Source organism: Mobula birostris, chromosome 30 (assembly GCF_030028105.1).
Source record: "Mobula birostris isolate sMobBir1 chromosome 30, sMobBir1.hap1, whole genome shotgun sequence".
NCBI classification, from domain to species: Eukaryota; Metazoa; Chordata; class Chondrichthyes; order Myliobatiformes; family Myliobatidae; genus Mobula; species Mobula birostris.
In genome coordinates this window covers 31,493,144-31,520,647 of record NC_092399.1, presented here as the reverse complement: position 1 = coordinate 31,520,647, position 27,504 = coordinate 31,493,144, and the positions used below count along the sequence as shown (strand labels likewise).

Below are 27,504 nucleotides of genomic sequence, written 5' to 3'. Positions count from 1 at the left end.
TGCCTCTGCCTCATGCCTCCCTCTGGCATTGTCCAGCTGTAATCTCACTTGTAGACCTTCCACACATTTAAACAAGAAATAATTATCGCCTCTAGAAATGGACATGAATATCAAAAACAAATCTGCAGATGCCGGAAAACTGGAACAAAGTAGGAAAACGGGGGGAAAATTCAGCCGGTCAGGCAGCACCTGTAGAGAGAGAAGAAGATGACAGATGTGACCAGGACAGTTGCTCTGAGTTAATGACGTTCACATCAAACTCCAGCTTATTGCTTCCAAAGTGTCCAGCGTTTGATTTTCTTTGTACAGGGCCCTGGTGAGACCACACCTGGAGTATTGTGTACAGTTTTGGCCTCCAAATTTGAGGAAGGACATTCTTGCTATTGAGGGAGTGCTGCGTAGGTTCATGAGGTTACTTCCCGGGATGGCGGGACTGTCATATGTTGAAAGATTGGAGCGACTGAGCTTGTATACACTGGAATTTAGAAGGATGAGAGGGGATCTGATTGAAACATATAAGATTATTAAGGGATTGGACAGGCTAGAGGCAGGAAACATGTTCCCGATGTTGGGGGAGTCCAGAACCAGAGGCTACAGTTCTAAAGTTTAAGAATAAGGGGTAGACAATTTAGAACGGAGTTGAGGAAAAACTTTTTCACACAGAGGGTTGTGGTTCTGTGGAATGTTCTGCCTCAGAAGGCAGTAGAGGCCAATTCTCTGGATTCTTTCAAGAAAGAGTTAGATAGAGCTCTTAAAGATAGCGGAGAAGGCAGGAAAAGGGTACTGATTGTGGATGATCAGCCATGATCACAGTGAATGGCGGTGCTGGCTCAAAGGGCTGAATGGTCTACTCCTGCACCTATTGTCTATTGTCTATTGTTTACCTTATCCTCCCTGAGCACCGTTATAAGGAAATAAGCAACAGAAGGAGAAGCAGGTCTTCCTGTCCCCATTCAATAACTTCATGCTTTACCTTCAACCTTAGCCCTGTCCTTACCAAAATCTAAACATCTCACAGCTGCAGTCGTGAATGGGTTAAGACTAAGCCTCAAAGTTCAAAATACATTTATAATTAAAGCACGCATACGTTAACATATACCAATTTCAGAATAATTTTCTTGCAGGCATTTCTAGGGAAAGAGGCAAATACAATGTAAAGTTCTGTAAAACTATACTTAAACAGAAAAAGACAAAGAAGCAACCAATATGCAGAAGAAGGCAAACAGCAAATAAAATAAAATTCGGAGAACATGAATTCAAAAGAATCCGTGAAGTGTGTCTGTAGGTCATAGAATCAGCTCAGAGTTGTGGTGAGTGAGGTTATCCACGTTGGTTCATGAGACTAATAGGGTAATGACTCTTGCTGAACCTAGTGGTGTGGAATCTAAGGGTTTTATACCTCCTGCCTGATAATGGTAGTGACAAGAATGCATGGCCTGTGGTGGGGGTCTTTAATGATGGATGCTGCTGTCTTGTGGCAGTTCTCCATATAAATGTACTTAATGATGTGGAGGGGTTTGCCTGTGATGGACTGGACTGTATCCAGCACAGGCTCCCAAAGACTCACCTCCAAACATGTGACGTACTGTAAGTCCTGAATGGTCATCCTCTTACATAACACTGTGACCCCCTGATTTGTGACGCCTAACTAGAAAAAAGCACCAACTCTGCTTCCACCTCGTCAAGCCCCAAAGGAGTTCCACACATTTCAAACTGGTTGCCTCCCATCCTTCTAAACTCAAGAGAATTCGGGAACAAGTCTATTCTATTTTGGGATGTAGACATCGTTGGCAAGGTTAGAATTTATCGCTCATTCGTCATTACCCCTGGGAATGAGGTGGTCAGGTGCCTTCTTGAAACACTTGCGGTCCTTTGTCACCAGACAGAAACACACCTTTCCCCCCATCGAGTCCATGCTAGTCCCATTGACCTGCACTCAGACTACAACCTTCCATACCCCTCCCGTCCATGTACCCATCGAATTTTCTCTTAAATGTTGAAATTGAGCCCACATCCACCACTTCTGCTGGCAGCTTGATCCACACTCTCACCACCGTCTGTGTGAAGAAGTTCCCCTTAAACATTTGACCCTTGACCCTTAACCAAAAACCACTTGTTCCAGTCTAAGGTACTACCACAATGCTGATTGATATGGAGTTTCAGAATTCAGACCCTCTCAGATCTCTCAACAGCGGATTCGTATTGGGTAATGAAGAATGGATGTTTAATGTTGGCTTTGTTGGTGTTGCCTCTGTTCCACAAGGGGGGAAAAACTCCAATACGACAAGGAAGATGGTTGTGGTTTTTGGAGTTTATTTAAATCAGCCCCTGCAGGAGATCGCCACAGCAGTGACACAGAACTGAATGAAAAATAAGTTTTTTAAAAACCTGCAGATGCTGGAAATCTGCAATTAAATTGGAAAATGCTGGAAACACCCAGTGAAGGGTCTTTAACCTGAAGTGTTAACTCTGTTTCTCATCATATGGGTGCTGTCTGGTTCCAGAACTTTCTATTTTTATTTCGGTGTTCAAGGCCCAGCCGTCTTCAGCTGTTCCATTAGTGACTTTCTCTCAGTCTATTCCTGCACGCATCGAGGCCCGGGCTAATAAGTGGCAAGAAATATCCTTCTTTGTCAACAGAGAGTTTCACCATTTAACGCTGGCATTTAAAGCGCCCACTGCACCTTTTTCCTGAGCATCACTACTGATCAGAAACTTAAACTGAACTAGCCACCTAAAGTTGGGGGTACTAAGGGTATAAATTATTGCTTTTATTTCAATGCCCTAAGTCCAAACAGTTCTTTCATCAATGACTTTCTTTAAGGCTATACCTTTGAGCAGCAAGGCCCAGTATTACTCAGGCCTGGGTTAGTACACGGCAAGTAATAGTTATGCCACACAGTTGCTAGGTAACATCTCTCTCTCTGCCAAGAAAGAGGTTCACCATTTCATATAGTTTGCGTTAATTTCCTGAACTTCACAACTGAGCAGAAACTAATCTGGACCATCCACCTAAAATTGTGGATATTAGGGCCGATCAGAGGTTGGGTGTTCCTGTGGCTTGTAACTCACCTCTTGACACCTTAAAGCCTTTCCTCCATTAGCAAGATACAGAGCAGATGAGTGGTGCAATGCCACACTCGATAATCTCAGTGACATCCAAGATAAAGCAGTCCACTTGACTGGGTAGGCCACCCGCCACATTACACATTGATTCCCTCCAGAGGCTGCGGTGTGAAGCGAGCAGGAATTAATCACCCATGCTACTCTGACAGCCACCTGGACCACCAAGAAACCCGAGGGGCTCAGGTCCACCACCACCTGCAGGTTCTCTCCAAAATGCGCACCGTTCTGACTGGGAAATATATTGCTTGTCCTTCACCATCACTGTGAAGGCTGCTCAGTCCTGTGAGGGTGCTCTGCTGCTCAGTAGGATCATGGCCCACCTGTCTGAAAACTCAACGCTCCAATCCCTCCTACCCCTGGAAACCTTTCACCTGCTTGCTAATCAAAGATCTATCTAAACCTCCGCCTTCAAAATACTCAAGGATGCTGCCTCTTGCACCTTTGGTGAACATAGATTCACAAAAAAGAATGTTGGAAATACTCAGCAGGTCAGACAGCATCTGTGGAGAGGGAAACATGGAGTTAATATTTCAGGACCTGAGATATTATCCCTGTTTCTCTCTTCACGGATGCAGCCCGACTTGCTGAGTGTTTCAAGCATTTTCTGGTTTTGTTTCAGATTTGTGTCATCTGCGGGTTTAGATTTCTAAAGACTCGGACCTATCTAGGAGAAAGAACTTTGCCCGATCTCTACCTTAGATGGACAGTGCTTGTTTTTAAATAGCAGTGCGTTAACTGAAGGCATTGTAGCCAGCAAAGCAGATATGAAGGGAAGGAGTGGAGAGATAGTTTAATAGGACGAGAAGGGGTTGGGTGAGTAGAGACACTTAGACCTATTAAACTTAATACCCTGTTTCGATACTGTATGACAGTATTATTTCACGCCAAGTAACTACAACAGCTAGGATGAGTGGGCAGCGTTTTTCAGGAAGTGGCTAACGTTGCTGCAGTTTAGTCTCGTTGCATCGTGGCAGTGGAAACAAACAGGTCAGTGGGTAGCAGCAGCTGACTCTGCGCAGGAAGTCACACTCTCCTATTGTTCAAACCATTTCACCTATAATTGCATCCTGAGCTCGGAAGTTTACCCCGCATGGCGGATAGGACAACTGGCATGTGCTGCTGCTTCAGGAGGAGATCCGAAACCCTCCTGTCCCCCACCCCTGGTAGGGTGCACCGTCTGTAAGGAATGCGCTTTGGATTTTCGTGGAGGTGGGGAATTGTGGGGGGTGGTTAAATGGCGAAGGGGCTGGTTGGCAAGCGGCAGGGAGTCTGAAAGAGATTCACATTCATTCATACTTGTTCAGGGAACTGGCTTACTGACTGAAGGGGTAGAGGTTGACCACTTTCGTTGTCGCTGAAGTAAACTTGAAGAGTCAGTATTTGTTATCTCTCAGCCCAATCAGATTTTTTTTTACTATTTCAGACTTTACCAGTTATTTTCATGCTCAGTTTAACTTAACTCCCTCCATTTACCCTGCCTTTAGTGGCCAGGAGATTCTTATAACATTGAGACTACAGTCTGTGGCTATCCTACCAATTGTCACATCCCGACGCTAGCTGTTGTCACCACTCTGACAGCCTCTCTCAGCTTAAACTGATTCACCGGCATCTGGTCATGTAAGATCAGTAGAAATTCCCATTAAAAAGTTCTTGAAAAGGAATTACAGCAGTTTTTAAACCATGGTGTTACTGTTAATGAATCAATGTAATTTGAATAATCAAAATGAGTGCGACCATTGGTAAAAGCCCGTCTTCCCCAGAACACACGGGTGCAATTCTAGAGCACATCCTCACGTCAGCCATTACAGTCTAGTTCAGTGCAGGACTCTTCTCACAATATATAAGTACTACAGCGAACTCTCAGGTCAGCTGAAAAGGTCATGATGGCTGCAATCTACCTTCGTTACAGGACCTGTATGTGTCCAGGCCAAAGAAGAGGGGAGGAAAAATCATTATGGACATGACCCAACCACCCAACTACCTTTTACCCAAAGCTCCCATCTGGGAAGCTCTACAGAGCTACTAAAACACAAGCATCATGCCATTTTAAAAGTTTCTACCTCCAGGCTAATTAATGTGATCAACCATTCAAGTTAGTCAGCCCCCTCCCCCCCATCCATTACCTCCGTCACTGCACTGTACTATAAACAATTTAAACCACTTTTTATAATGCTGTTTACATTGTAAATACGTATTCATATTTAAGCATATTTTATTTTATTTTCATACTTTAACATCTAATGTTACTTTTTATTTAATCCTTTATTCTTATAATTGTTGAATGTTGCTTTTTGTAGCATGTAGCACCACAGCACTTTCCTAATACGTGTAAGTATATAGAAACCATAGAAAAACTACAGCACAGAAACAGGCCCTTTGGCCCTTCTTGGCTGTGCCGAACCATTTTCTGCCTAGTCCCACTGACCTGCACACAGACCATATCCCTCCATACACCTCCCATCCATGTATCTGTCCAATTTATTCTTAAATGTTAAAAAAGAACCCGCATTTACCACCTCATCTGGCAGCTCATTCCATACTCCCACCACTCTCTGTGTGAAGAAGCACCCCCTAATGTTCCCTTTAAACTTTTCCCCCCTCACCCTTAACCCATGTCCTCTGGTTTTTTTCTCCCCTTGCCTCAGTGGAAAAAGCCTGCTTGCATTCACTCTATCTATACCCATCATAATTTTATATACCTCTATCAAATCTTCCCCCATTCTCCTACGCTCCAGGGAATAAAGTCGTAACCTATTCAACCTTTCTCTGTAACTGAGTTTCTCAAGTCCCGGCAACATCCTTGTAAACCTTCTCTGCACTCTTTCAACCTTATTAGTATCCTTCCTGTAATTTGGTGACCAAAACTGAACACAATACTCGAGATTCGGCCTCACCAATGCCTTATACAACCTCATCATAGCATTCCAGTTCTTATACTCAATACTTTGATTAATAAAGGCCAATGTACCAAAAGTTCTCTTTACAACCCTATCTACCTGTGACACCACTTTTAGGAAAGTTTGTATCTGTATTCCCAGATCTCTCTGTTCTACTGCACTCCTCAGTGCCTTACCATTTACCCTGTATGTTCTACCTTGGTTTGTCCTTCCAAAGTGCAATACCTCACACTTGTCTGTATTAAACTCCATCTGCCATTTTTCAGCCGGTCCAAATCCCTCTGCAAGCTTTGAAAACCTTCCTCACTGTCCGCTACACCTCCAATCTTTGTATCATCAGCAAATTTGCTGATCCAGTTTACCACATTATCATCCAGATCATTGATATAGATGACAAGTAACAATGGACCCAGCACTGATCCCTGTGGCACACCACTAGTCACAGGCCTCCACTCTGAGAAGCAATCCTCTACTAACATTCTTTGGCTTCTTCCATTGAACCAATGTCTAATCCAATTTACCACCTCTCCATGTATACTTAGCGACTGAATTTTCCTAACTAACCTCCCATGCGGGACCTTGTCAAAGGCCTTACTGAAATCCATGTAGACAACATCCACTGCCTTCCCTTCATCCACTTTCCTGGTAACCTCCTCGAAAAACTCCAATAGGTTGGTCAAACATGTCCTACCACGCACAAAGCCATGTTGACTCTCCCTAATAAGTCCCTGTCTATCCAAAAGCTTGTAGATTCTGTCTCTTAGTACTCCCTCCAATAACTTACCCACTACCGACGTCAAACTTACCAGCCTATAATTTCCCAGATTACTTTTCGATCTTTTTTTAAACAACAGAACAACATGAGCCATTCTCCAATCCTTCGGCACCTCACCTATAGACAGCGACATTTTAAATATTTCTGCCAGGGCCCCTGCAATTTCAACACTAGTCTCCTTCAAGGTCCGAGGGAACACTCTGTCAGGTCCTGGGGATTTATCCACTTTAATTTGCCTCAAGATAGCAAGCACCTCCTCCTTTTCAATCTGTACAGTTTCCATGATCTCACTACTTGTTTCCCTTAATTCCATAGACTTCATGCCAGAAGTGACGAATAAAGTTGATCCTTGATCCTAATAAATACACAATGAAATAATAGACAATAGACAATAGGTGCAGGAGTAGGCCATTTGACCCTTTGAGCCAGCACTGCCATTCACTGTGATCATGGCTGATCATCCACAATCAGTACCCCGTTCTTGCCTTCTCCTCATATCCCTTGACTCCACTATCTTTAAGAGCTCTATCTAACTCTTTCTTGAAAGAATCCAGAGAATTGGCCTCCACTGCCTTCTGAGGCAGAGCATTCCACAGATCCACAACTCTCTGGATCTGAGTTTTTCCTCAACTCGTTCTAAATGGCATACCCCTAATTCTTAAGCTGTGGCCTCTGGTTCTGGACTCCCCCAACATCGGGAACATGTTTCCTGCCTCTAGCGTGTCCAATCCCTTAATAATCATATGTGTTTTAATCAGATCCCCTCTCATCCTTCTAAATTCCAGTGTATACAAGCCCAGTACTCCAACATATGACAGTCTCGCCATCCTGGGAATTAACCTCATGAACCTACGCTGCACTCCCTCAATAGCAAGAATGTCCTTCCTCAAATTTGGAGTCCAAAACTGCACGCAATACTCCAGGTGTGGTCTCACCAGGGCCCTGTACAACTGCAGAAGGACTTCTTTGCTCCTATACTCAATTCCCCTTGTTATGAAGGCCAACATGCCATTAGCTTTCTTCACTGCCTGCTGTACCTGCATGCTTACTTTCAGTGACTGATGAACAAGGACACCTAGGTCTCGTTGTACTTCCCCTTTTCCTAACTTGACACCATTCAGGTAGTAATCTGCCTTCCTGTTCTTGCCACCAAAGTGGATAACCTCACATTTATCCACATTAAACTGCATCTGCCGTGCATCTACCCACTCACCCAATCTGTCCAAGTCACTCTGTATTCTCATAACGTCCTCCTCACATTTAACACTGTCACCGAGCTTTGTGTCATCTGCAAATTTGCTAATGTTACTTTTAATCCCTTCATCTAAATCATTAATGTATAATGTAAACATCTGTGGTCCCAGCACCGAGCCTTGCAGTACCCCACTAGTCACTGCCTGCCATTCTGAAAAGGACCCATTAATCCCTACTCTTTGTTATCTGTCAACCAACCAATTTTCTTTCCATGTCAGTACCCTACCCCCGATACCATGTGCTCCAATTTTGCACACTAATCTCCTATGAGGGACCTTATCAAAGGCTTTCTGAAAGTCCAAGTACACTACATCTACTAGCTCTCCCTTGTCCATTTTCATAGTTACATCCTCAAAAAATTCCAGAAGATTAGTCAAGCATGATTTCCCCTTCGTAAATCCATGCTGACTCGTACCGATCCTGTTACCGCTATCCAAATATGCCGCTATTTCATCTTTTATAATTGACTCCAGCATCTTCCCCACCACTGATGTCAGGCCAACTAGTCTATAATTCCCTGATTTCTCTCTTCCTCCTTTCTTAAAAGGTGGGATAACATTAGCTACCCTCCAATTCACAGGAACTGATCCTGAATCTATGGACCATTGGAAAATGATTACCAATGCGTCCACGATTACCAGAGCCACCTCCTTAAGTACTCTGGGATACAGAACATCAGGCCCAGGGGATATATCAACCTTCAGTCCCATCAGCCTATCCAACACCATTTTCTGCCTAATGTGAATTTCCTTCAGTTCCTCCGTTACCCTAGGTCCTCTAGCCACTATTACATCTGGGAGATTGTTTGTGTCTTCCCTAGTGAAGACAGATCCAAAGCACCTGCTTAACTCGTCTACCATTTCTTTTTTTCCCCATAATAAATTCGCTCATTTCTGTCTTCAAGGGCTCAACTTTGGTCTTAACTAATTTTTTCCTCTTCACATACCTAAAGAAGATTTTACTATCCTCCTTTATATTCTTGGCTAGCTTACCTCATCTTTTCCCCCCGTATTGCCTTTTCAGTTCTCTTCTGTTGCTCTTTAAATGTTTCCCAATCCTCTGGCTTCCCGCTCATCTTTGCTATGTTATACTTCTTCTCTTTTATTTTTATACTGTCCTTGACTTCCCCTGTCATCCACAGTCGACCCTTACTCCCCTTAGAATCTTTCTTCCTCTTTGGAATGAACTGATCCTGCACCTTCTGTATTATTCCCAGAAATACCTGCCATTGTTGTTCCACTGTCATCCCTGCTAGGGTATCTTTCCAGTCAACTTTGGCCAGCTCCTCCCTCATTGGTCCATAGTCCCCTTTGTTCAACTGTAATACTGACACTTCCGATTTTCCCTTCTCCCTCTCAAATTGTAGATTAAAATTTATCATATTATGGTCACTACCTTCTAATGGCTCCTTTACCTCGAGTTCCCTTATCAAATCCGGTTCATTACACAACACTAAATCCAGAATTGCCTTCTCCCTGGTAGGCTCTAATACAAGCTGCTCTAAGAATCCATCTCCGAGGGACTCCACAAACTCCCTTTCTTGGGGTCTGGACCAACCTGATTCCTCCAGTCTACCTGCATGTTGAAATCCCCCTTAACAACCGTAGCATTACCTTTGTGACATGCCAATTTTAACTCTTGATTCAACTTGCACCCTATATCCAGGCTACTGTTTGGTGGCTTGTAGATATCTCCCATCAGGGTCTTCTTGCCCTTACAGTTTCTCAGTTCTATCCATACTGACTCTACATCTCCTGATTCTATGTCCCCCCTCGCAAGGGACTGTATTTCAATCCTCACCAACAGAGCCACTTCACCCCCTCTGCCAACCTGTCTGTCCTTTTGATAGGACGTATACCCTTGAATATTCATTTCCCAGTCCTGGTCCTCTTGCAGCCATGTCTCTGTTATTCCTACAGCATCATACTTGCCAATTTTCAACTGAGCCTCAAGCTCATCCACTTTATTTCTTATACTTTATGCATTCATATATAATACTTTTAATCCATTACTCCCTTCACCTGTCACATCGATTCCTATTGCACTTGGCCATACTCTCCAATCCCTTCCTGAGCTTTCTGCCCCGTTAATTCTGTTGTCTTTCTTAACTTTTCTTATTCTCGCTTTCCCTTTAACTCCATCCTTATATTTCCAGTTCGTCTCCTCCCCCCCCCCACTACTTAGTTTAAACACACCCATGCAGCAGTGGCAAACCTGCCTGCCAGGATGCTGGTCCCCCACCTGTTAAGGTGCAACCCATACCTTTTGTACAATTCATCCTTACCCCAAAACAGATCCCAGTGGTCTAAGAATCTAAATCCCTGCTTCCCGCACCAGCTCCTCAGCCACACATTCAGATCCCCTATCTCCCTGTTCCTGCCCTCACCAGCATGAGGAATAATGAAAGAGAAACAAAAATAAGTGGTTAAATTCATTCTTTTTATGAAGACTGGTGAACCTATTCTAATAAATGAAGCATCACAAGAAGAGATGGTTGGTCATAAGGCTGAGGGGCCTGATGCGAAGTGCATCCTGCATCTTCGTTCAGAATATTAGTGAGGTCTACAGGGATGGGACAGGAGGATAGATGTGCTTCAGTGTCCAGGTTATTCTCAGTGCCATACATCAGTGAAGATGGAGATAGGAAGATAAGGAGGAAGAATACGAGGCATGGGCAGGAGAAAAGGTTTTCTATTTGTGGGGCTTTGAGGCTGATCTTGTGACAGTAAGTGTCTATTCAAAGGGAAAAGGTTGCCTCTCAACATGACTGGGGCCAATCTTCCTCATGGAGAGGTTCACCAATGTCAGTGTGGAGGTTTTGAACTAAACCAGTAGAGAGCTGCATATTGGTACAAGGCAGTAATAATGGGAACAGCTTATAAAGGATTAAGCACATTGGATAATACTAGAGGAGGAAATAGTTCCATATTTGACGGATGCAGAGTACAAAGTCCACGAGGAATGCAAAGGGACATTTGGAATACGTGTGGTGAATAAGACTGGTGAGCTACACCCAGAGTTTGTCATGTGGGATCGTGATGTAGAGGCCCTCATCTGAGGAAAAGATTGCCACAGGAGTTGAGAATCCTCCAATTTTCCCCAGGTACAAGGAGACTCCAGAGGTTAGGAAAGTTGCAAATATGACACCCCCTGTGTTCAAGAAACAAAAGGCAAGGGGAAATTAACAGGTGCTTGGTGAATGTTGGATTATGTGAGGACACCCAGCATGGATTGTAAAAGGCAGATTGCACTTCGTTGATAACAAACTGTCTATGGTGTTGCAGAGAAGATTGATATAAAGGATATTGCCGATGTGAATTTTTAGATAGTGTGTTACAATGTATCTTATGTAATGTTGATTAATAAGAATAAGAATGCCAGTGTTAATCTGGGTGACAGAAGCAGCAAGTTATAGTAAATGGTTATTGTCCAGGTTAGAGGATAGTAGACAGTAACGTTTTCCAGGAGTCCATGCTCAAATGACAGTTTTTTTTTGACAACTATATACATAACCTGGTTAGGGGAGTACAGAGTAAAACTTCAAAGTTTGCCTGTGATACCAAACGTGGATATGTGGCAATATCTGAAGGTGATACAAGTTGATTGCAACAGGATATGGATAAATTGTTAGGATGGGCAGACAGAAGGCAGATGAAATTTAATATTTGAGGTGATGTATTTTATCAGAGAGGATGTGGAAAGCAAGTATAAATTATTGACACTGTTCTAAAGAGGGTGCAAGGTTAGAAGGTCCTGAAGCTTTAACTACTTAGGCCTTTGGAGATGGCAGGCAATATTGAGGGATCAGTCAGCAGAAGACATACGCTCTTGAATTTCACAAATGCAAGAATGGTCTGAAACTTCATAAACTTTGGTTTATGGAATGCTTTCTTTTATTGGTCAAGGCATTGAGTTCAAAAGTCAAGAGATTATGTTATAACTTTATAAAACTCTGGTTTGGCCACATCTGGAGTATTGCATACAGTTCTGGTTGCTCCACTATAGGAAGGATGATGAGGCTCAGGAGAAGGTGCACATGCGGTTTACCAGGAAGCTGCCTGGTTTAGAGGGCATGTGCTATCTCAAGAGACTGGATAAATTTGGGTTGTTTTCTCTGGAGTGCTGGAGGCTGAGGGAAGATCTGATAGAGGTCTGTAAGATTACGTGAGGCATAGATAGAGTGAACAGAGAGTATCTGTTTCCCAGGGTTGAAATGTCTCATACCAGAGGGCATGCATTGAAAGTGAGAGGGGGCAGGTTCAAGGGGGATGTGAGAGGTAAGTTTTTTTCTCAGAGAGTCATGGATGCCTGGAACGTGCTGCCTGGTGTGATGGTAAAGGCAAATACATTAGAGACTTCTAAGAGACATTTGGATAGGCCAATGGAGGAACATGGACCATGTAGGTAAGAGGGAGTAGTGTTTGGGTGTTTTTGACTTGCTTTTTAGATAATTCAGCACAACATTGTGGGCCGAATGGCCTGCTCCTGTGCTGTACTGTTCTACGTTCCGAGTTCTGGTCAGGTCTTATGAAAGCAATACATCCATTTCTGGCGACTGCATTATAAGATAGGAGCGAGACTGCTCAATAGTATGTCGAGGTAGATCGCCAAAGTGACTCCAGGGATGAAGGATTTTAGCAACAAGATTAGGTTGAAGAAAGTGTTTCCTCAAGTAAAGGTCTCTTAAAAAGTGGTGTAATCGTTGTCCTGCTGAAGGGTTTCAGCCTGAACATCGACTCTACTCTTTTCCAGAGATGCTGCCTGGCCTGCTGAGTTCCTCCAGCATTTTGTGTGTGTTGCTTGGATTTCCAGCATCTGCAGATTCCCTCTTGTTTGCAGTTATTGAACTCGGAAAGTTGGTTATTTAATCAAAGGAAAGGCTGGTAAAGTTGCTGAAAAGAGGCAGCAAGCGACAGTAGAAAAAAAAATCGGCTTTCGCCAAAGGAAGGCAGATTCTAGAGTTTAGAAGAATGAGAGGTGACCATATCAAAACACTTCTTAAGGAGCTTGACAGGGTAGTTTCAGAGAAGGTGTTCACAGAACATAGAACATTATGACGCGGTACAGACCCTTCAGCCCACAATGCTGTACTGACCTTTTAATTTTCTCTAAGAGTCATAGTCTCAAAATCAAAGGTTCAAAGGTTCGAAGGTACAATTTCATGTCAGAGAAATGTATACAATATACTTCCTGGAATGCTTTTTCTTCGCAACCATCCACAAAAACGGGAGCGCCCCAAAGAATGAGCGACAGTTAAATGTTAGAACTCCAAGGTACCCCCTGCCACAGCTCCCCTCCCTCCCGCGCATAAGCGGCAGCGAACAACAATCCCCCTCCTCCCCGGCAAAGATAAAGCACACCCGCTACCAGCACTCAAGTGTGAGCAAAGCAATAGCAAAGACACAGACTTGCAGTTGCCCCAAAGACCACATTGTTCACCCGATAATTCGACACGCTGCAGGCTCTCTCTCTCTTAATAAGGGAGAAAGAGATGACTCCATTTTCCAGTGACTGGGGAAACATAACAAACAACTCGCTGGCTTATGATGTTAAAAGTCCATTGCGTCCCTTTTTCCGAGCTCTGTGCCTGAAGATCGCAAGGATCCCGGGTCCCCAGGCACACAGTCGCAGATAACCTGACTCCCCCGACGACACACGGGTCTCCTGTGGCAACACCGACCCTCGATCCGCCCGTCTCCAGTTCCTCCAGATCCCAGGCTTCTGAATCCAAGCTGAAATCTTAGGCCAAGCCTTTGGCATGCCGAATAGCGGCCGATTGTGGAACCCTGAGAGTGGGTCCCATTCCCTCAAAGAACTGTAGTCAGCATGTAACTCCAGGTCAGGGTCTTCAAAAGAACCCTGAAAGGAAAAAAATAGAGATATTAAAGATGGAAATAGAACTGTTTTCGAAGAGGCAGGCAAAGGAGTCGCCGCTGGGCACCATAACTACTTAGCTCCGCCTCCTCAGGAGTCAAATATTCAAGACTGAGAGAAAAAGAAACTCCTCCACCCAGTGGTAGTGAATTTTTGGAATTCTCTACCCGAGAGATCTTCAGAGGCTCAGACTTTGAGTACAAGATAAAGCAATCCATCCAACGATATTAAGGGAATCAAAAGATGTATATGAGTTTAGGGAGCCAGTATTCCATTGCGATGTATTTGTCTGATTGTAGTGCCCTGTTTACAATGGGATTGTCTCAGTGAAAGATTCCAGTGTCCATGTGATTAGACTTGTCATTGTTATTAGGATTATCCTTGTGCATTTCACTTTGGATCAGACCACCAGATGAAATATAGTTTTGCAAATGGCTTCGTCTGATATGAATAAGAAGACTGTGTTTTCTGTACTGTTGGGTTAATTGTTGATGGTTCTGGCCAATCCCACCCCACAGGTCGGTGCTGGGGTCTGTTTGTAACACTGTTTATGTAAAATGTTATTTTTAAAAAGATCACCAGACCATGTTCTATGTGAGCTCTGGCACTCCATTTGTCTGGTTCTAAGCTTCTTGCCTTTCTCATTCGTATTCACCAAGGAGAAAGTTGGGGAAAGTAGTGAGTTCCGGGAGGGGTTTAATGACCATCTGGACTCTGGACAAGGATAGTATTAAAGATGGCACGATAGAGAAGACAGTTCCGGCAACTGGGTTCAATGCCCATCGCTGAAAGGAGTTTGTACATTTTCCCCTTGAATGTGTGGCTTTCCTCCGGATGCTCTGGTTTCCTCCCACATTCCAAAGATACGGGTTAGTAACTTGTGAGTGTGCTGGGTCGGCGGAAGAAGAATGGGGACACTTGTGCTGCCCCCAAAACATCCTCAGACTGTGCTGGTTACTGACGCAAACGATGCGTTTTTCAGTATGTTTCGATGTACATGTGACAAATAAAGCTGACCTTTAAGAAGGAGGAGGTGTTAGATGTCAATGGATTGATCAATTCCCAGGCAGGACGATCTATCCTAAGTTGCTGTGGAAAGTGTTATGTCTTGTAACTCCAAAGTCTTTGATTTTTACTTTCACAGAGGTCAGCATACATGATGCGGTGACATGGTGACGTATGCCATTCACGTACTTCATTCATTCAACCATAACGAATTATTTAATCGTTGTTAAGGCTTTTGTACTTTTATGGGATAACATCTTTCCTGATGGGGGTGGGGGGGGGGGTTACTCTGCTTGGCAGGTGAGACTTGCGGCTGTGAAACAATCTCAGGTTGCGGAGCCTCCTCTGTGACGGTTGTAGGAGTTAACTCGAGCAGGAGGTGGTTCTGACTACTTCAGCCACCATCCTTCTCTAACAATTGAATCTGCTCCCCTCATCTGACCACCATGTCATCTCAAGATGATATAAGACGCAACCTCCACTGAGTAGGAGAGCAGTCTAGTTCTGTCCTTAATCTTTCTGAGTGCCCTTGTTTGATCACCTCCCTAATCCCTCGCCAGGATTGCTTGTCCAGGAGTGAAACATCAAACCTCCTTGTTTGAGGAGCCTGAAATTTGTCTCAGCTGTTTGTCCCATGTATTCCTTCTGAGATTGGGATTAACAGAATTAAAGCGTGAATACAAGGAATGACTCCGAAACAGCGAAGCTGGTGGGTTGTTGGTTGTGAAGTGTGCTGCATTGCGGTATGCAAGGAAATTGGCGAGCTCCTGATTCAGTGTAGTGTATTTTGCTGACTCTGCTCGCAGTGTCTTCTTTGTACTCTGGCCGAACTTTTCTGCCGAGCCACTTGTATCTGGGAGGTATGGTGCTGCTGTAATATATCTTATCCATTCATTTTCAGGAAGACTGGAACTGTTACCCGACAAATTGTGATCCATTGTCACTGACAAAGTGTTCTAGAACACCAGTCCTTGAGAGAAGCCTTCTCAACACATCAGCAGGGAGCAAGGCTATTGGGAACACTTCTGGACACTTTGTAGCAGCATCCACTACAACCAAGAAATTTGTGCCCATAACATGTCTGGCAAAATCCACATGAATCCAGTGCCAGGGCAGTGCAGGCCTTTCCCAGGGATAGAGAGGCACTGCTCTTGGCATCTTCTGGACACGTTGGCATGGCAAGCTGCTTAATCTGCTGATCCATCCCAGGCCACCAGGCAAAGCTTCAGGCCTATGCTTTCACTTTGACCAGATCTAGATGACCTCAAATATTTTAACTCTCATCTTGGATGGTACAACCCTCAACCCCCACATAAGGCCACCCCTGTCAAGGGTAAAAGTTTATGGGTAACATGAGGGGGAACTTCTTTACTCAGAGAGTGGCAGCTGTGTGGAACGAGCTTCCAGCAGAAGTGGTTGAGGCAGGTTGGATGTTGTCATTTAAAGTTAAATTGGACAGCTATATGGACAGGAAAGGAATGGAGGGTTATTGGCTGAGTGCAGGTCGGTGGGACTAGGTGAGAGTAAGAGTTCAGCATGGACTAGAAGGGCCGAGACGGCCTGTTTCCGTGCTGTAATTGTTATATGGTTATGTGGTTATAAGGGCAAGTTCATCCCAGTCCCGGTAAAAATGGGGAATCTGGGATTTCCGCTGCACATTCCAGCCATTTTGGGATGCCATGTAGACCTGAGATAGTGTGTGGTCTTTTTGGGTTTCCCTTTGGATCGTCTCTGCCATACTAGGGAGATTTTCGATTTACATCAGAGAGAGTACTTTAAGAGAAGTGCGCTCTTTTATAAATATTTCGGGTATTTCCTTTTACAAGAGTAAATGGGACAATCCGTCAACATTTCCATGATTAGTCAGCTCTTGAATTTGACCTTATAATTGTAGCCTCCAAGAAACAGAGCCCATCTCTGCATTCTTGCTGCTGCTGTTAGTGGAACCACCCTTCTGTGGATTGAAAATGGGCACTAGTGGTTGAAAACCAGTAATGAGAGGCCTCTCTCATAATGGTACTGGCTGAAACATTTTATACCTCAAGCCAGACTCAGGGCCTCTCTGTCAATCTGTGCGTAATTGTTTTCTGCAGCAGTAAGGGAACTTGGCGTTCACTTCCATCACTCATAACATGTGACATGACTGCACCTATATCATAAGGCAAAGCATTGATGTGGATCATAATGTGTGAGTACAGTGTCTGACATCACCATTTCCTTTACCTTTTGGAAAGCCAGCTGACACCATTGCTGTTTCTTCCCAATCTGTAGAAATGAGTTCAAGGGGTGGAGAACAGTAACCAGGTTTACTTTACTTTACTTACTTTACTTTATACTTCATTGTTGCCAAACAATTGGTACTAGAACATACAATCATCACAGCGATATTTGATTCTGCGCTTCACACTCCCTGGATTACAAATATTAAATATTAAAAATATTAAAAATAGTTAAAATTAGTAAATATTAAAAATTTAAATTATAAATCATAAATTGAAAATAGAAAAATGGGAAGTAAGGTAGTGCAAAAAAAACTGAGAGGCAGGTCCGGATATTTGGAGGGTACGGCCCAGATCCGGGTCAGGATCCGTTCAGCAGTCTTATCACAGATGGAAAGAAGCTGTTCCCAAATCTGGCTGTACGAGTCTTCAAGCTCCTGAACCTTCTCCCAGAGGGAAGAGGGACGAAAAGTGTGTTGGCTGGGTGGGTCGTGTCCTTGATTATCCTGGCAGCACTGCTCCGACAGCGTGCGGTGTGAAGTGAGTCCATGGACGGAAGATTGGTTTGTGTGATGTGCTGTGCTGTGTTCACGATCTTCTGCAGCTTCTTTCGGTCTTGGACAGGACAACTTCCATACCAGGTTGTGATGCACCCCAGAAGAATGCTTTCTATGGTGCATCTATAAAAATTAGTGAGGGTTTTAGGGGACAGGCCAAATTTCTTTAGCTTTCTCAGAAAGTAAAGTGCTGGTGGGCCTTCTTGGCAGTTTAGCAGGAACTTGTAGTAATTGACAAATCCTAAAAAGGACCACAACAGGGACATGTCCTTTGGCCTTGGAGCATCCATTGCTGCTTGAATTTTCTCAGCACACTTGCGTAAACTTTGTGCATCAATGGTGTGACCACTGTAAGTGATGGTTGGTTTAAAGGAGTCACTCTGGCTGCATTGTGCTCTGTGCCCACAATTTTTTTCAAACTGTCTTGGGGTTTTGGAGATGCTCCTTATCATCCTTGCTGGTAGCAATGATGTCATTGAGGTAACACTGAGTGCCTGGGCAGCCTTGCAGCACCTGGCCCATAGCTTTCTGCCGGAGTGTCGGTGGAGATGTTACTCCAAAAATAAACCTATTAGAGCGATAAAGCCCTTTGTGAGTGTTTATGGTGAGAAACACTTTGGATTCCTTTTCCATCTCCGTCTGTAGGTCAGCCTCAACTAAGTCCACTCTGCTGAAGTGTTTGCCTCAAGAAAGGTTTGCGATGATATCTGTCCTGGGCAGAGGGTATTGATCGGCTTTCAGAACTGGGTTGGAGGTGTCACGTACCCCGTGACGGGTTAAGAAAGGTTTGCGATGATATCTGTCCTGGGCAGAGGGTATTGATCGGCTTTCAGAACTGGGTTGGTGGTAACCTGGAAGTCGTCACAGATCCTGACAGACTCAGTCTTCTTATCTACCGGGACCACTGACGTTGCCCATGGGCACCACTCAACCTTGGAAAGAATTTCTTCAACTTCCATCCAATCTACCTCACTGGCTACTTTATCACAGCTGGTATAAGGAAGCAGATGAGCTTTGTAAAACTTTGGTGTGGCATTTTCATGTAAAACGCTTTTGCCCTTGATGCAACTGCTCTCAGGCTTCCAATCCAGGTGCCAATTTCAATCGATATTCTAATGACAAAATGTTATTTTCATCAGGAATGATGCCAATGCATTTCTAATCTGGTGATATATGTACCCCATCATTCATCCCTACTGAATAATCGTGATGAATTATTTAAGCAAACAAAAAATGCTTATTCAAACAATTTTACTGAAATAGCCAACAGGAAGTAAGTGAGAAGATAACAGTAACCCTGACAGAGATCTTTGCATTTTCATTAATCACCACTGAAGTGTCGGAAGACAGGAGGGTCACCAATATTCAAACAGTTCGACGTCTGAACTGTGCCTTTGACCCAAATTGTTTCTCTATTCAAGAAAGGCACAGGGATAAGTCAGATAATGACAATCTTACTTCTGTGGTATGGAAATTATTGGGGAAAGTACTAAGAGGTGAGTGAGTGAGTCAGTGAGTGAGGGCCTCCGTCGGTCAGAGATGACCATGGATATCGCTGTCTAGATAGGCAAGCCTGGGCTGTACAATATGGACAGCAAGTTGTTGCCCATGTAGCAAGCTCCCCCTCTCCACGCATCTGAAAACCCAAAGGAACGGCAGAGACTGACACGGTTTGGGACCAGCAGCATCACAAGAGTTGCCAGTCGGCGTTGAACTCAATGTGGGACTGCCATAGGGACTCCAGCTCTGGACTCTTCCCTCGGGGTTTACTCCAAAGCCTTCCTCATGAGTGGGTGTAGCCGCAAGGCAGCCTAACCACTGTCCTTGATGTTCAGTGATATTCTCCACGCTGAAGTCCCCACTGTCAGGATTGTGAGGTCAGCATTAACTTGACGGGGTGGGGGAAATCATTGCCTTGCTGCTGCTTAGGCATGGGGGAGGCTCTGGGGTTCTAACACTCTAACTGTCATTTGTTCCTTGGGACACTCCTCTGCTTTCGTGGACGTTTGTGAAGGAACAGTATTTCAGGATGTATACTCCATACATTTCTCTGACATTAAATTGAACCCTATTGAACTTTAACTGGACCAATCACACAACATACAGTGACCACAAAACCAGATCAGAGGGCGACTCATCCCCTAACTCTCCAAAGCCTTTCATCTTTTTACAAGACACTCTCTGCCTGCTTAGACCAGTGCAGCTCCAAAAGCAGGTCAAGATGTTAAACACCACCTAGCACAAGATAACTAATTATTGGTGACATCCTAACCATTCGCTTCCTGTGCCAGCTGGACAACCAAGGTACAGTATGAAGCATCCACAATACAAAGCCTCAACAGCAACTCAGCAGGCCTTAATATCAGTTGCCTCTATGTTGGTTGAAGGACTTTAATTTCCAGAAAAGCTAATACTCAAGAAGGTTAATTGCATTCAAAGCCAATTAGCTGTTCATCTCGGAGAGAGGCCCTCCATTGGTCTGAATTGACTATGGATGTTGTGTCTCAGCTGTCTAAGTTGGTGGTGTAGCACCATCAGTCAATATGATATGGAGACCCAGCTGTTCCCCATGCAACAGGCTCCCCCTCTCCAGGCAGCTGATGAATCCAAAGGAACGGCAGAGACCAAAAAAGTTTGGCACAGGTGGCATCACAGGAGCTAATCAGTGTTAAACTCAGGGACTCCAGCTCCGGATTTTCCCTTGGGATTTACTCCTGAAGTCTTCTCCATGAGTGGGTGTAGCTGTAAGGCAGTAGAGGTTTGAGATCAGAGTTTTCCTTCTCCCAGATGAGCTGGGAACAATGGCTGATGAGCCCCATCTGCCCAGAGTGACTGGTTTTAAGGCACGGGTAACCTGGCTTTGCTCCTTGTCAGTAGAAGCGGTTCTGCTAGTTATTAGTAGCTCAGCCACACGCGGTGGCCAGGAGCTGGATTTGGTTTTCAGAGGCTATTTGAGGTACATGCCATTGGGAGCATTTAATGGGTAGTGCAAGCTTGCCCTCATTACCACCCTCGGCTATAACAACCTTAAGGAACCTAAGAGGTAGGATTTGTGTAAATTTGGAAAGGCAAACATGAATAATAGTCAGCTTAGCTTTGTGCTTCACTAATTTAACTGAGTTCTTTGAAAAGATAACTAAGAAGATCGATGAAGGCAGGGTAGTTAATGTTCTTCTGTATGGACGTTAGAAAGGCACTTGACAAGGCAGGCTGGTGCAGAGGTTTAAGGCACATAAGATCCAAGGTGACCTGGCTAACTGGATCCAACATCAGCTCAGTGATAGGAGGTAGATGGTCGAGCTGAAAAATGTGACCAGTGGTGTATTGTGTGGATCGATGCTGGGTCCTGTGTTGTTTGTACTAAATACTAATGACATGGATGTGATTGTAGGAGGTATAATAAGGATGAACAAAAGGTTGGTTGTGTTATGGGCAGTGAGGCAAGTTGTCAAGGACTACAGCGGGATAGAGATCAGATGGAAAGCTGGCAGATGGAATTTATCCCTGACCAGTATGAGGTGATACATTTTGGTGAGCCAAGTAGGGCTAGGCTATATATAGTAAACAGTAAGACTCTACTATTTATAGTAGACTCTATATATAGTAGGTCTCTGACTAATGCAGATGTAAAGAGAAACAATGAGGTTGAAGTCCATAATTCCCTGAAAATGACAACACAAGTGATAATAATGGTAAAATATGTTACATTCTTGCCTTCATTGGTCAGTGCATAGAATATAAAAGTTGGGATGTTATGTTTCCACTTTACAAAACACTGGACAAGCCACGTTTAGAGTATTGTGTGTATTTCCCTTCCTTTCTATATTTCTACATTTAAATTTCTGTCTGATCTATGTCCTGCTGTAGTCTTTAACAATTCGCCTGACTGTCCATAATATGACCAATGTTTTGCTTACCAATTATCTTATAGACAGGATGGGATTGCACTGGCGGGTGTGCAGAGGACATTCACCAAGTTGTTGCCTGCTAAGGAGGACTTCGGTTAGGGGGGGTCGGGGAGATTGGATAGACTGGGCTTGCTTCCCCCAGAATGCTGTGGGGTGAAATGACAGAATTGTACAAAATCGTAAGAGGCAAATATGGAGTAGATGGTCAAAAATAGATGTCTCAAAGACAAGGGGGGGGGCATAGGTTCAAATTGAAAGGAAGGAGTTTTGAAAGCAATCATTTGCAGAGAGGTTGTTTAACAGCTGGACCTCATTGTCAGAGGAGGTGATGGAGTCAGATGCAATCACTACAATAAACAAGGCATAATGCAATGCAGGCAGAGGGGATTTGCGTCCTTAGGCATAGATATGATGTGCTGAAAGGCCCATTTCTCTGCTGTATGGTTTAACAGCTCTGCTTGCTATATGTCCTGCAGGAATTGTTGAGTGTTGTACACACTCCAATGCCCACCCACTACCTGACCCTTGTATACTGAAGGTGTTTCAAGGACATTTGAATATGCTATATGAATATTGACCGTTCTCGAATCCCTGCTCATCTGGCCTGGTCTTTCAACCATATATTTTATCAGTTGCCTATTGAAATGTCACCATCATTTATATGCTGAATAGTGACATTGACTTTCATATTATTGGCAGAGGTGGATATATGGATTTAAATCCTGCCATTTTAGGCATTAATAAGTACACTGAATTCACACATATTAAGTATTAGATAACAAATATCTCAAACAAGATAGCCTAGCCACTGTCCCTGATGTTTGGTGATATTTTCCACCCTAAAATCCCCACTGTCCAGATTGTGTGGTCAGCATTAACTTGAACTTTAACTGGACCAATCACACAACATACGTGACCACAAAACCAGATCAGAGGGTGACTCATCCCCTAACTCTCCAAAGCCTTTCGTCTCTTTAGAAGACACTCTCTGCCTGCTTAGACCAGTGCAGCTCCAAAAGCAGGTCAAGATGTTAAACACCACCTAGCACAAGATAACTAATTATTGGTGACATCCTAACCATTCATTTCCTGTGCCAGCTGGACAACCAAGATACAGTATGAAGCATCCACAATACAAAGCCTCAACAGCAACTCAGCAGGCCTTAATATCAGTTGCCTCTATATTGGTTTAAGGACTTTAAGTTAATACTCAAGAAAGTTAATTGAATTCAAGGTCTGTTTATCTCAGAGGGAGGCCCTCCATTGGTTGGAATTGACTATGGATGTTGTGTCCCGGCTGTCTAAGTTGGTGGTGTAGCACCATCAGTCAATATGATATGGAGACCCAGCTGTTCCCCATGCAACAGGCTCCCCGTCTCCAGGCAGCTGATGAATCCAAAGGAACGGCAGAGACCGACAGAGTTTGGCACAGGTGGCATCACAGGAGCTAATCAGTGTTAAACTCAGCTCCGGACTGCCTTAGGGACTCCAGCTCCGGATTTTTCCTCGGGGTTCACTCCTGAAGTCTTCTCCATGAGTGGGTGTAGCTGTAAGGCAGTGGAGGTTTGAGATCAGATGAACTGGGAACCATGGCTGGCGAGCACCATCTGCCCAGAGTGACTGGCTTTAAGGCACCGGTAACCTGTCTTTGCCCCTTCTCCTGTCAGTAGACATGGTTTTGCCAGGCATTAGTAGCTAAGCTACATGTGAAGGCCAGGAGCTGGACTTAGTTGTCAGAGGCTATTTGAGATAGTCGCTGTTGGGAGAGTTTAATAGGTAGTGGGAACTTAACCCCACTAACCAGCCCTGGCTATATCAACCTTAAGGGATCGAATTGTGTATTTAAAGCAGTCTGTTTATGCTACATGGTTCTCTATTCCGTGCAGTTAAACAGTCTGACACTAGGGCTGCACCATAGTCTTAAGTTTTTTTTAATGTCTAATTCTCTATTCCAAATATTTTACCGACTTTCTTCCAAGTTAACAACCATTACATTTGGACAATGTTATGAGTATTTTTGAAGTAGTTGTAAAGGGGAGCAATGTATATACAACAAATTACACCGAGTGCTCCTAAACTCTCGGCTACAACAGCAGCTCAAAGCGCGATGTACGTTGTCATGGATGTCAGACTGACAACTCCCATCTGCTGTTGGACTGTCAGTGTAACTTTACGAGCTGCTGGCGAGGCCACATTTGGAGCGTTGTGTTCAGTTTTAGTCACCTGTCACAGGAAAGACTTATTAAAGAGGAAAGAATGCAGGAAAGGTTGACCGACCAAGGCTTGGGGGAGCGGAGCTATAGGGAGAGATCAGCTAAGCTGGGACTTCATTCATTTCAGCACAGGAGATTGAGGAGTGATCCTGTGGAAGTGTGTAAAATCATGAGAGGTATAGGTGGGGTGGCCTCCCAAAGTCCAACCCTACGCCCCATCATGAGAGGTGGAAACAGGTAAGGCCGGCCAGCAGGACTCTGTTGAAGGTGTATAGGGCCAATCCCCTGAACAATGGATTAGAGAAACTTTGATGAATTCCAACCACACCATTGACTTTGGACGATGGAGACAGGAGGTCATCAATGGCCTATGCTCCACTGGGAGCTCAAGAGCCAAGAAAAAACAAAGAAGCTAGGTAGGGTGAATATACTCAACCTTTTCCCCAGAGCTGGGGAATCAAGATCTAGGTCTGAGGTGAGAGGAGAATGATTTAATAAGAATCTTGGGGCTTTTTTTTTTACACAAAGTGTGAACTGTATGTGGAATGAGCTACCAGAGGAAGTGGTTTAGAGGTTTAGATAGTCCAATAGCTACTTTTTTCCACAACAGGAACATGGATTAGAAAGATTTAGAAGGTTATTGGTCAAATGGGACTAGCTTGGATAGAATATCTTTTTCAGCATGGACCCACTTGGGCCGAGGCACAAATTCGACTGGAATCACTGGAAGTCATACCACAAGCAAGCATGCGGCATGCAAGAGAATTCATAGAAGCATGATTTTCTGTGAACGATTCTGTCAACAAACACGTGGACCTCAATCCCATTTATGAGTTGGCATGGGCAAAATTCCAGACCCAGCTTCAGACCCAGTCCTCGAGGCCCCTCAAGTCAACTCCCTTCAACCCAATCAATGTCAGCCCCAACCTGGGTTCTAACAGTGACAGGCAGAGCCCAGGATGTTCAGCCGATGCTGGGTTTGGCTCTGGGGCTAGAACAATAGTATGTGGTTCTACCAGTGGTGCTCAGAGCTTTCTGACGTTGGGCGCTGAACTCATCTTCTTGCCTGCTGAATGGTGCAGGTCTTTTTTTTTTATTTGAGTGACCAATTTTGCAGAATTTTGGACCACCTCTGTCCTCAGAGGTGCACTTCTGAGAGAAATAGAGCATGGTGGAGAACTGAGGTGGGAGGGTGGGTAAGTGAAGTATTTGAGCAGTGAGGGACAGGGAGGCAGATTGGTGGGAGAGTCAGAGATGGAAATAGCGAAGAGTGATGGAGAGTGGTGGTGGTTTGATGTAAAGGGCTGCAGGTGGGCAGTATTATTCCGCAGGGACCAGGGCTGCGGCCGCTTACTTTCACACTATATGTTAAAGACATGGATAATGGAAGTACTGGCTTTCTGGTCATATTTGCAGATGACACAAAGGTAAGTGGAGTGACAGACAGTGTCGAGGAAGTAGGGAGTCTGCAGAAGGATTTGGACAAATCAGGAAAATGGGCAAAGAAGTGGCAGATGGAATGTAGCGTCGGGAAGTGTATGGTCATGCACTTTTGCAGGAGGAATAAAGGTGTAGACTATTTTCTAAATGGTGACAAAATTCAGAAATCAGAGGTGCATAGGGTGCATAGGGAGAGGTGCCCTCTCCCACTTTCAAATCTCTTACTTTCTCGTGTGTTGCTTGAAATTCCAGCATCTGCAGATTTCCTCATATTTGCATGCATAGGGGCTTGCAGGTTGAGTTGGTGGTAAGAAAGGAAAATGCAATGTTGCCATTCATTTTGAGCGGAATAGAACATAAAAGCAAAGATGTAATGCTGAGGATTTATAAGGCATTAATCAGACCACACTTGGAGTATTGTGAGCTGTTTTTGGCCTCTTATCTAAGAAAAGACGTGATGGTATTGAAGAGAACCCAGGGGAGGTTCGCGAGAACAATCCCAGGAATGGAAGGGCTAACGCAGAGGAGCGTTTGATGGCTTCAGGCCTGCACTTGCTGGAGTTTAGAAGAATGAGGGGGGGGATTATATTGATACCTATCGAATATTGAAAGGCCTAAAGAGAGTAGTTGTGGAGAGGATGTTTCCTATAGCGGAGGTGGGAGGTGTGGGTCTAGGATCAGAGGACACAGCCTGAAGATGGAAGGATGTCTATTTAGAACAGAGATGAGGAACATTGTCTTTAGCCTGAGGGTAGTGTATCTGTGGAATTCATTGCCATTGATGGCTGTGGATGCCAATTCAATGGGACATGCTTCAAATGGAGTTTAATATGTTCTTGATTAGTAAGGGCATCAAAGGTTATGGGGAGACGACAGGAGAGAGGGTCTGAGAGGGATAATAAATCAGCCATGATGTAATGGCAGAGTTGACTCGATGGGCCAAATGGCCTAATTCTGCTCCCATGAGATGGAGGCTGTTGAGGGAGGGGCAGAGAGGAGACTGGGAGGGGCAAGGTGGGAAGTGTGAGATGGGGAAAATGGGAGCGCGAGAAGGAGAGAGTGCTGGGCACGAGAGAATGCGTGTAGGTGAGGCGTTCTGAAGAGGATGACTTCCCTCCTTGCAAGTTCTTTCCACACAGCATCCCCAAGGGTAATCCGCTGATTCTGTGTCTACAGTGACCCCACAATCTACAGACTGTAAGGCTGTAAGCTTCAAGCTTTGCTTTCCAAATTTGCAGTCTGGCAACAAAAAGGCTCACTTTGCTGTTTGCAAAACAAACAGCTCTCAGCCACTTTGGCAGAGAACATCTTGTGATAAGATTTTTCAATAATGTGTTTTCCTTAAATTATGCCTCCATATCGAGAACGGAATGTTCTGACAAAGGGCTGCAGAGCCAAAGCATTGATTGTTGCTCTTTCTACCACTGCTGCCTGACCTGCTGAGTTTTCCAGCATTTTTTGTTTTATTCATCTGAGGCGTGACTTATCCACTGGATTTTATGGTTCTACATCTTCTGGTTTCTACTTGCCTGAATTACCCACTGCACCAGTTCCTGACTTAATCCAATCCATTCCTTTATACTTGTTTTAGGATTATGATATTTTTCTATTCTCCCAGACCTTGACACTCCTTGAACCCGTTTCATTATATAAACCCCATCACCTTCCTTTGAACCTTCTCCTAGCCTAAATCAACTGGAGCCTGTCGCAGTGTTAAAATTCCCATCTTGCCCATGAAATGGAATTCCATTCTCCCCTGTAAGTTTACCTTTCCCATCCCTCTCTAACCTTCTCATCACTGTTCAGATGAAACCTGAGCCTTTAGGGTTCTTTCTTTCTATTTACATCCGAGCGGTTTGTACTCCCCTAAAAGACCCCTTTCCTACTCTTCCATAAGTTGTTGGTACCCAGACGGTCAACAACAATGGGATCTTCCTCTTTCTCCAATGTCTTCTGAAGTTGACTTGAAATATCCTTCCCACAGCGGGTGTGGGACCGTGGGTCCTCTTCAAAAAGGATCATGCTGTTCTTTTAATTATTGACATTCCTGGTGCAAAGATTCAGACTTCCAGACAGATGCCAGCTAGTAAGGGCAGGCATAGACAGCTGCCATTTGACACATGCACCTGGAGGCATCTCAACACGAATTAGAGTCAGGTGGAGTTTCCTGTCGCACGCACAAGTTTGGTGATGTACAGGTGCAATGAAAATCTTGGTTGCAACAGCATCACGGGCA

The 27,504-nt window shown here is 44.3% G+C and overlaps 1 protein-coding gene across 2 annotated transcripts in view; it reads left to right on the top strand.

Moving 5' to 3' along the window:
- Window positions 1–4,217: 4,217 nt before the first annotated feature.
- sh3d21 (SH3 domain containing 21) overlaps window positions 4,218–27,504 on the top strand; it is a 121,287-nt gene continuing 98,000 nt past the window's right edge. For both annotated transcript variants that reach the window (XM_072247098.1, XM_072247097.1), the window contains exon 1: window positions 4,218–4,289. In XM_072247098.1, coding sequence (XP_072103199.1) covers window positions 4,238–4,289 — 52 coding nt within the window. In that variant the 5' untranslated portion in view covers window positions 4,218–4,237. The remainder of the gene's footprint in view (window positions 4,290–27,504) is intronic.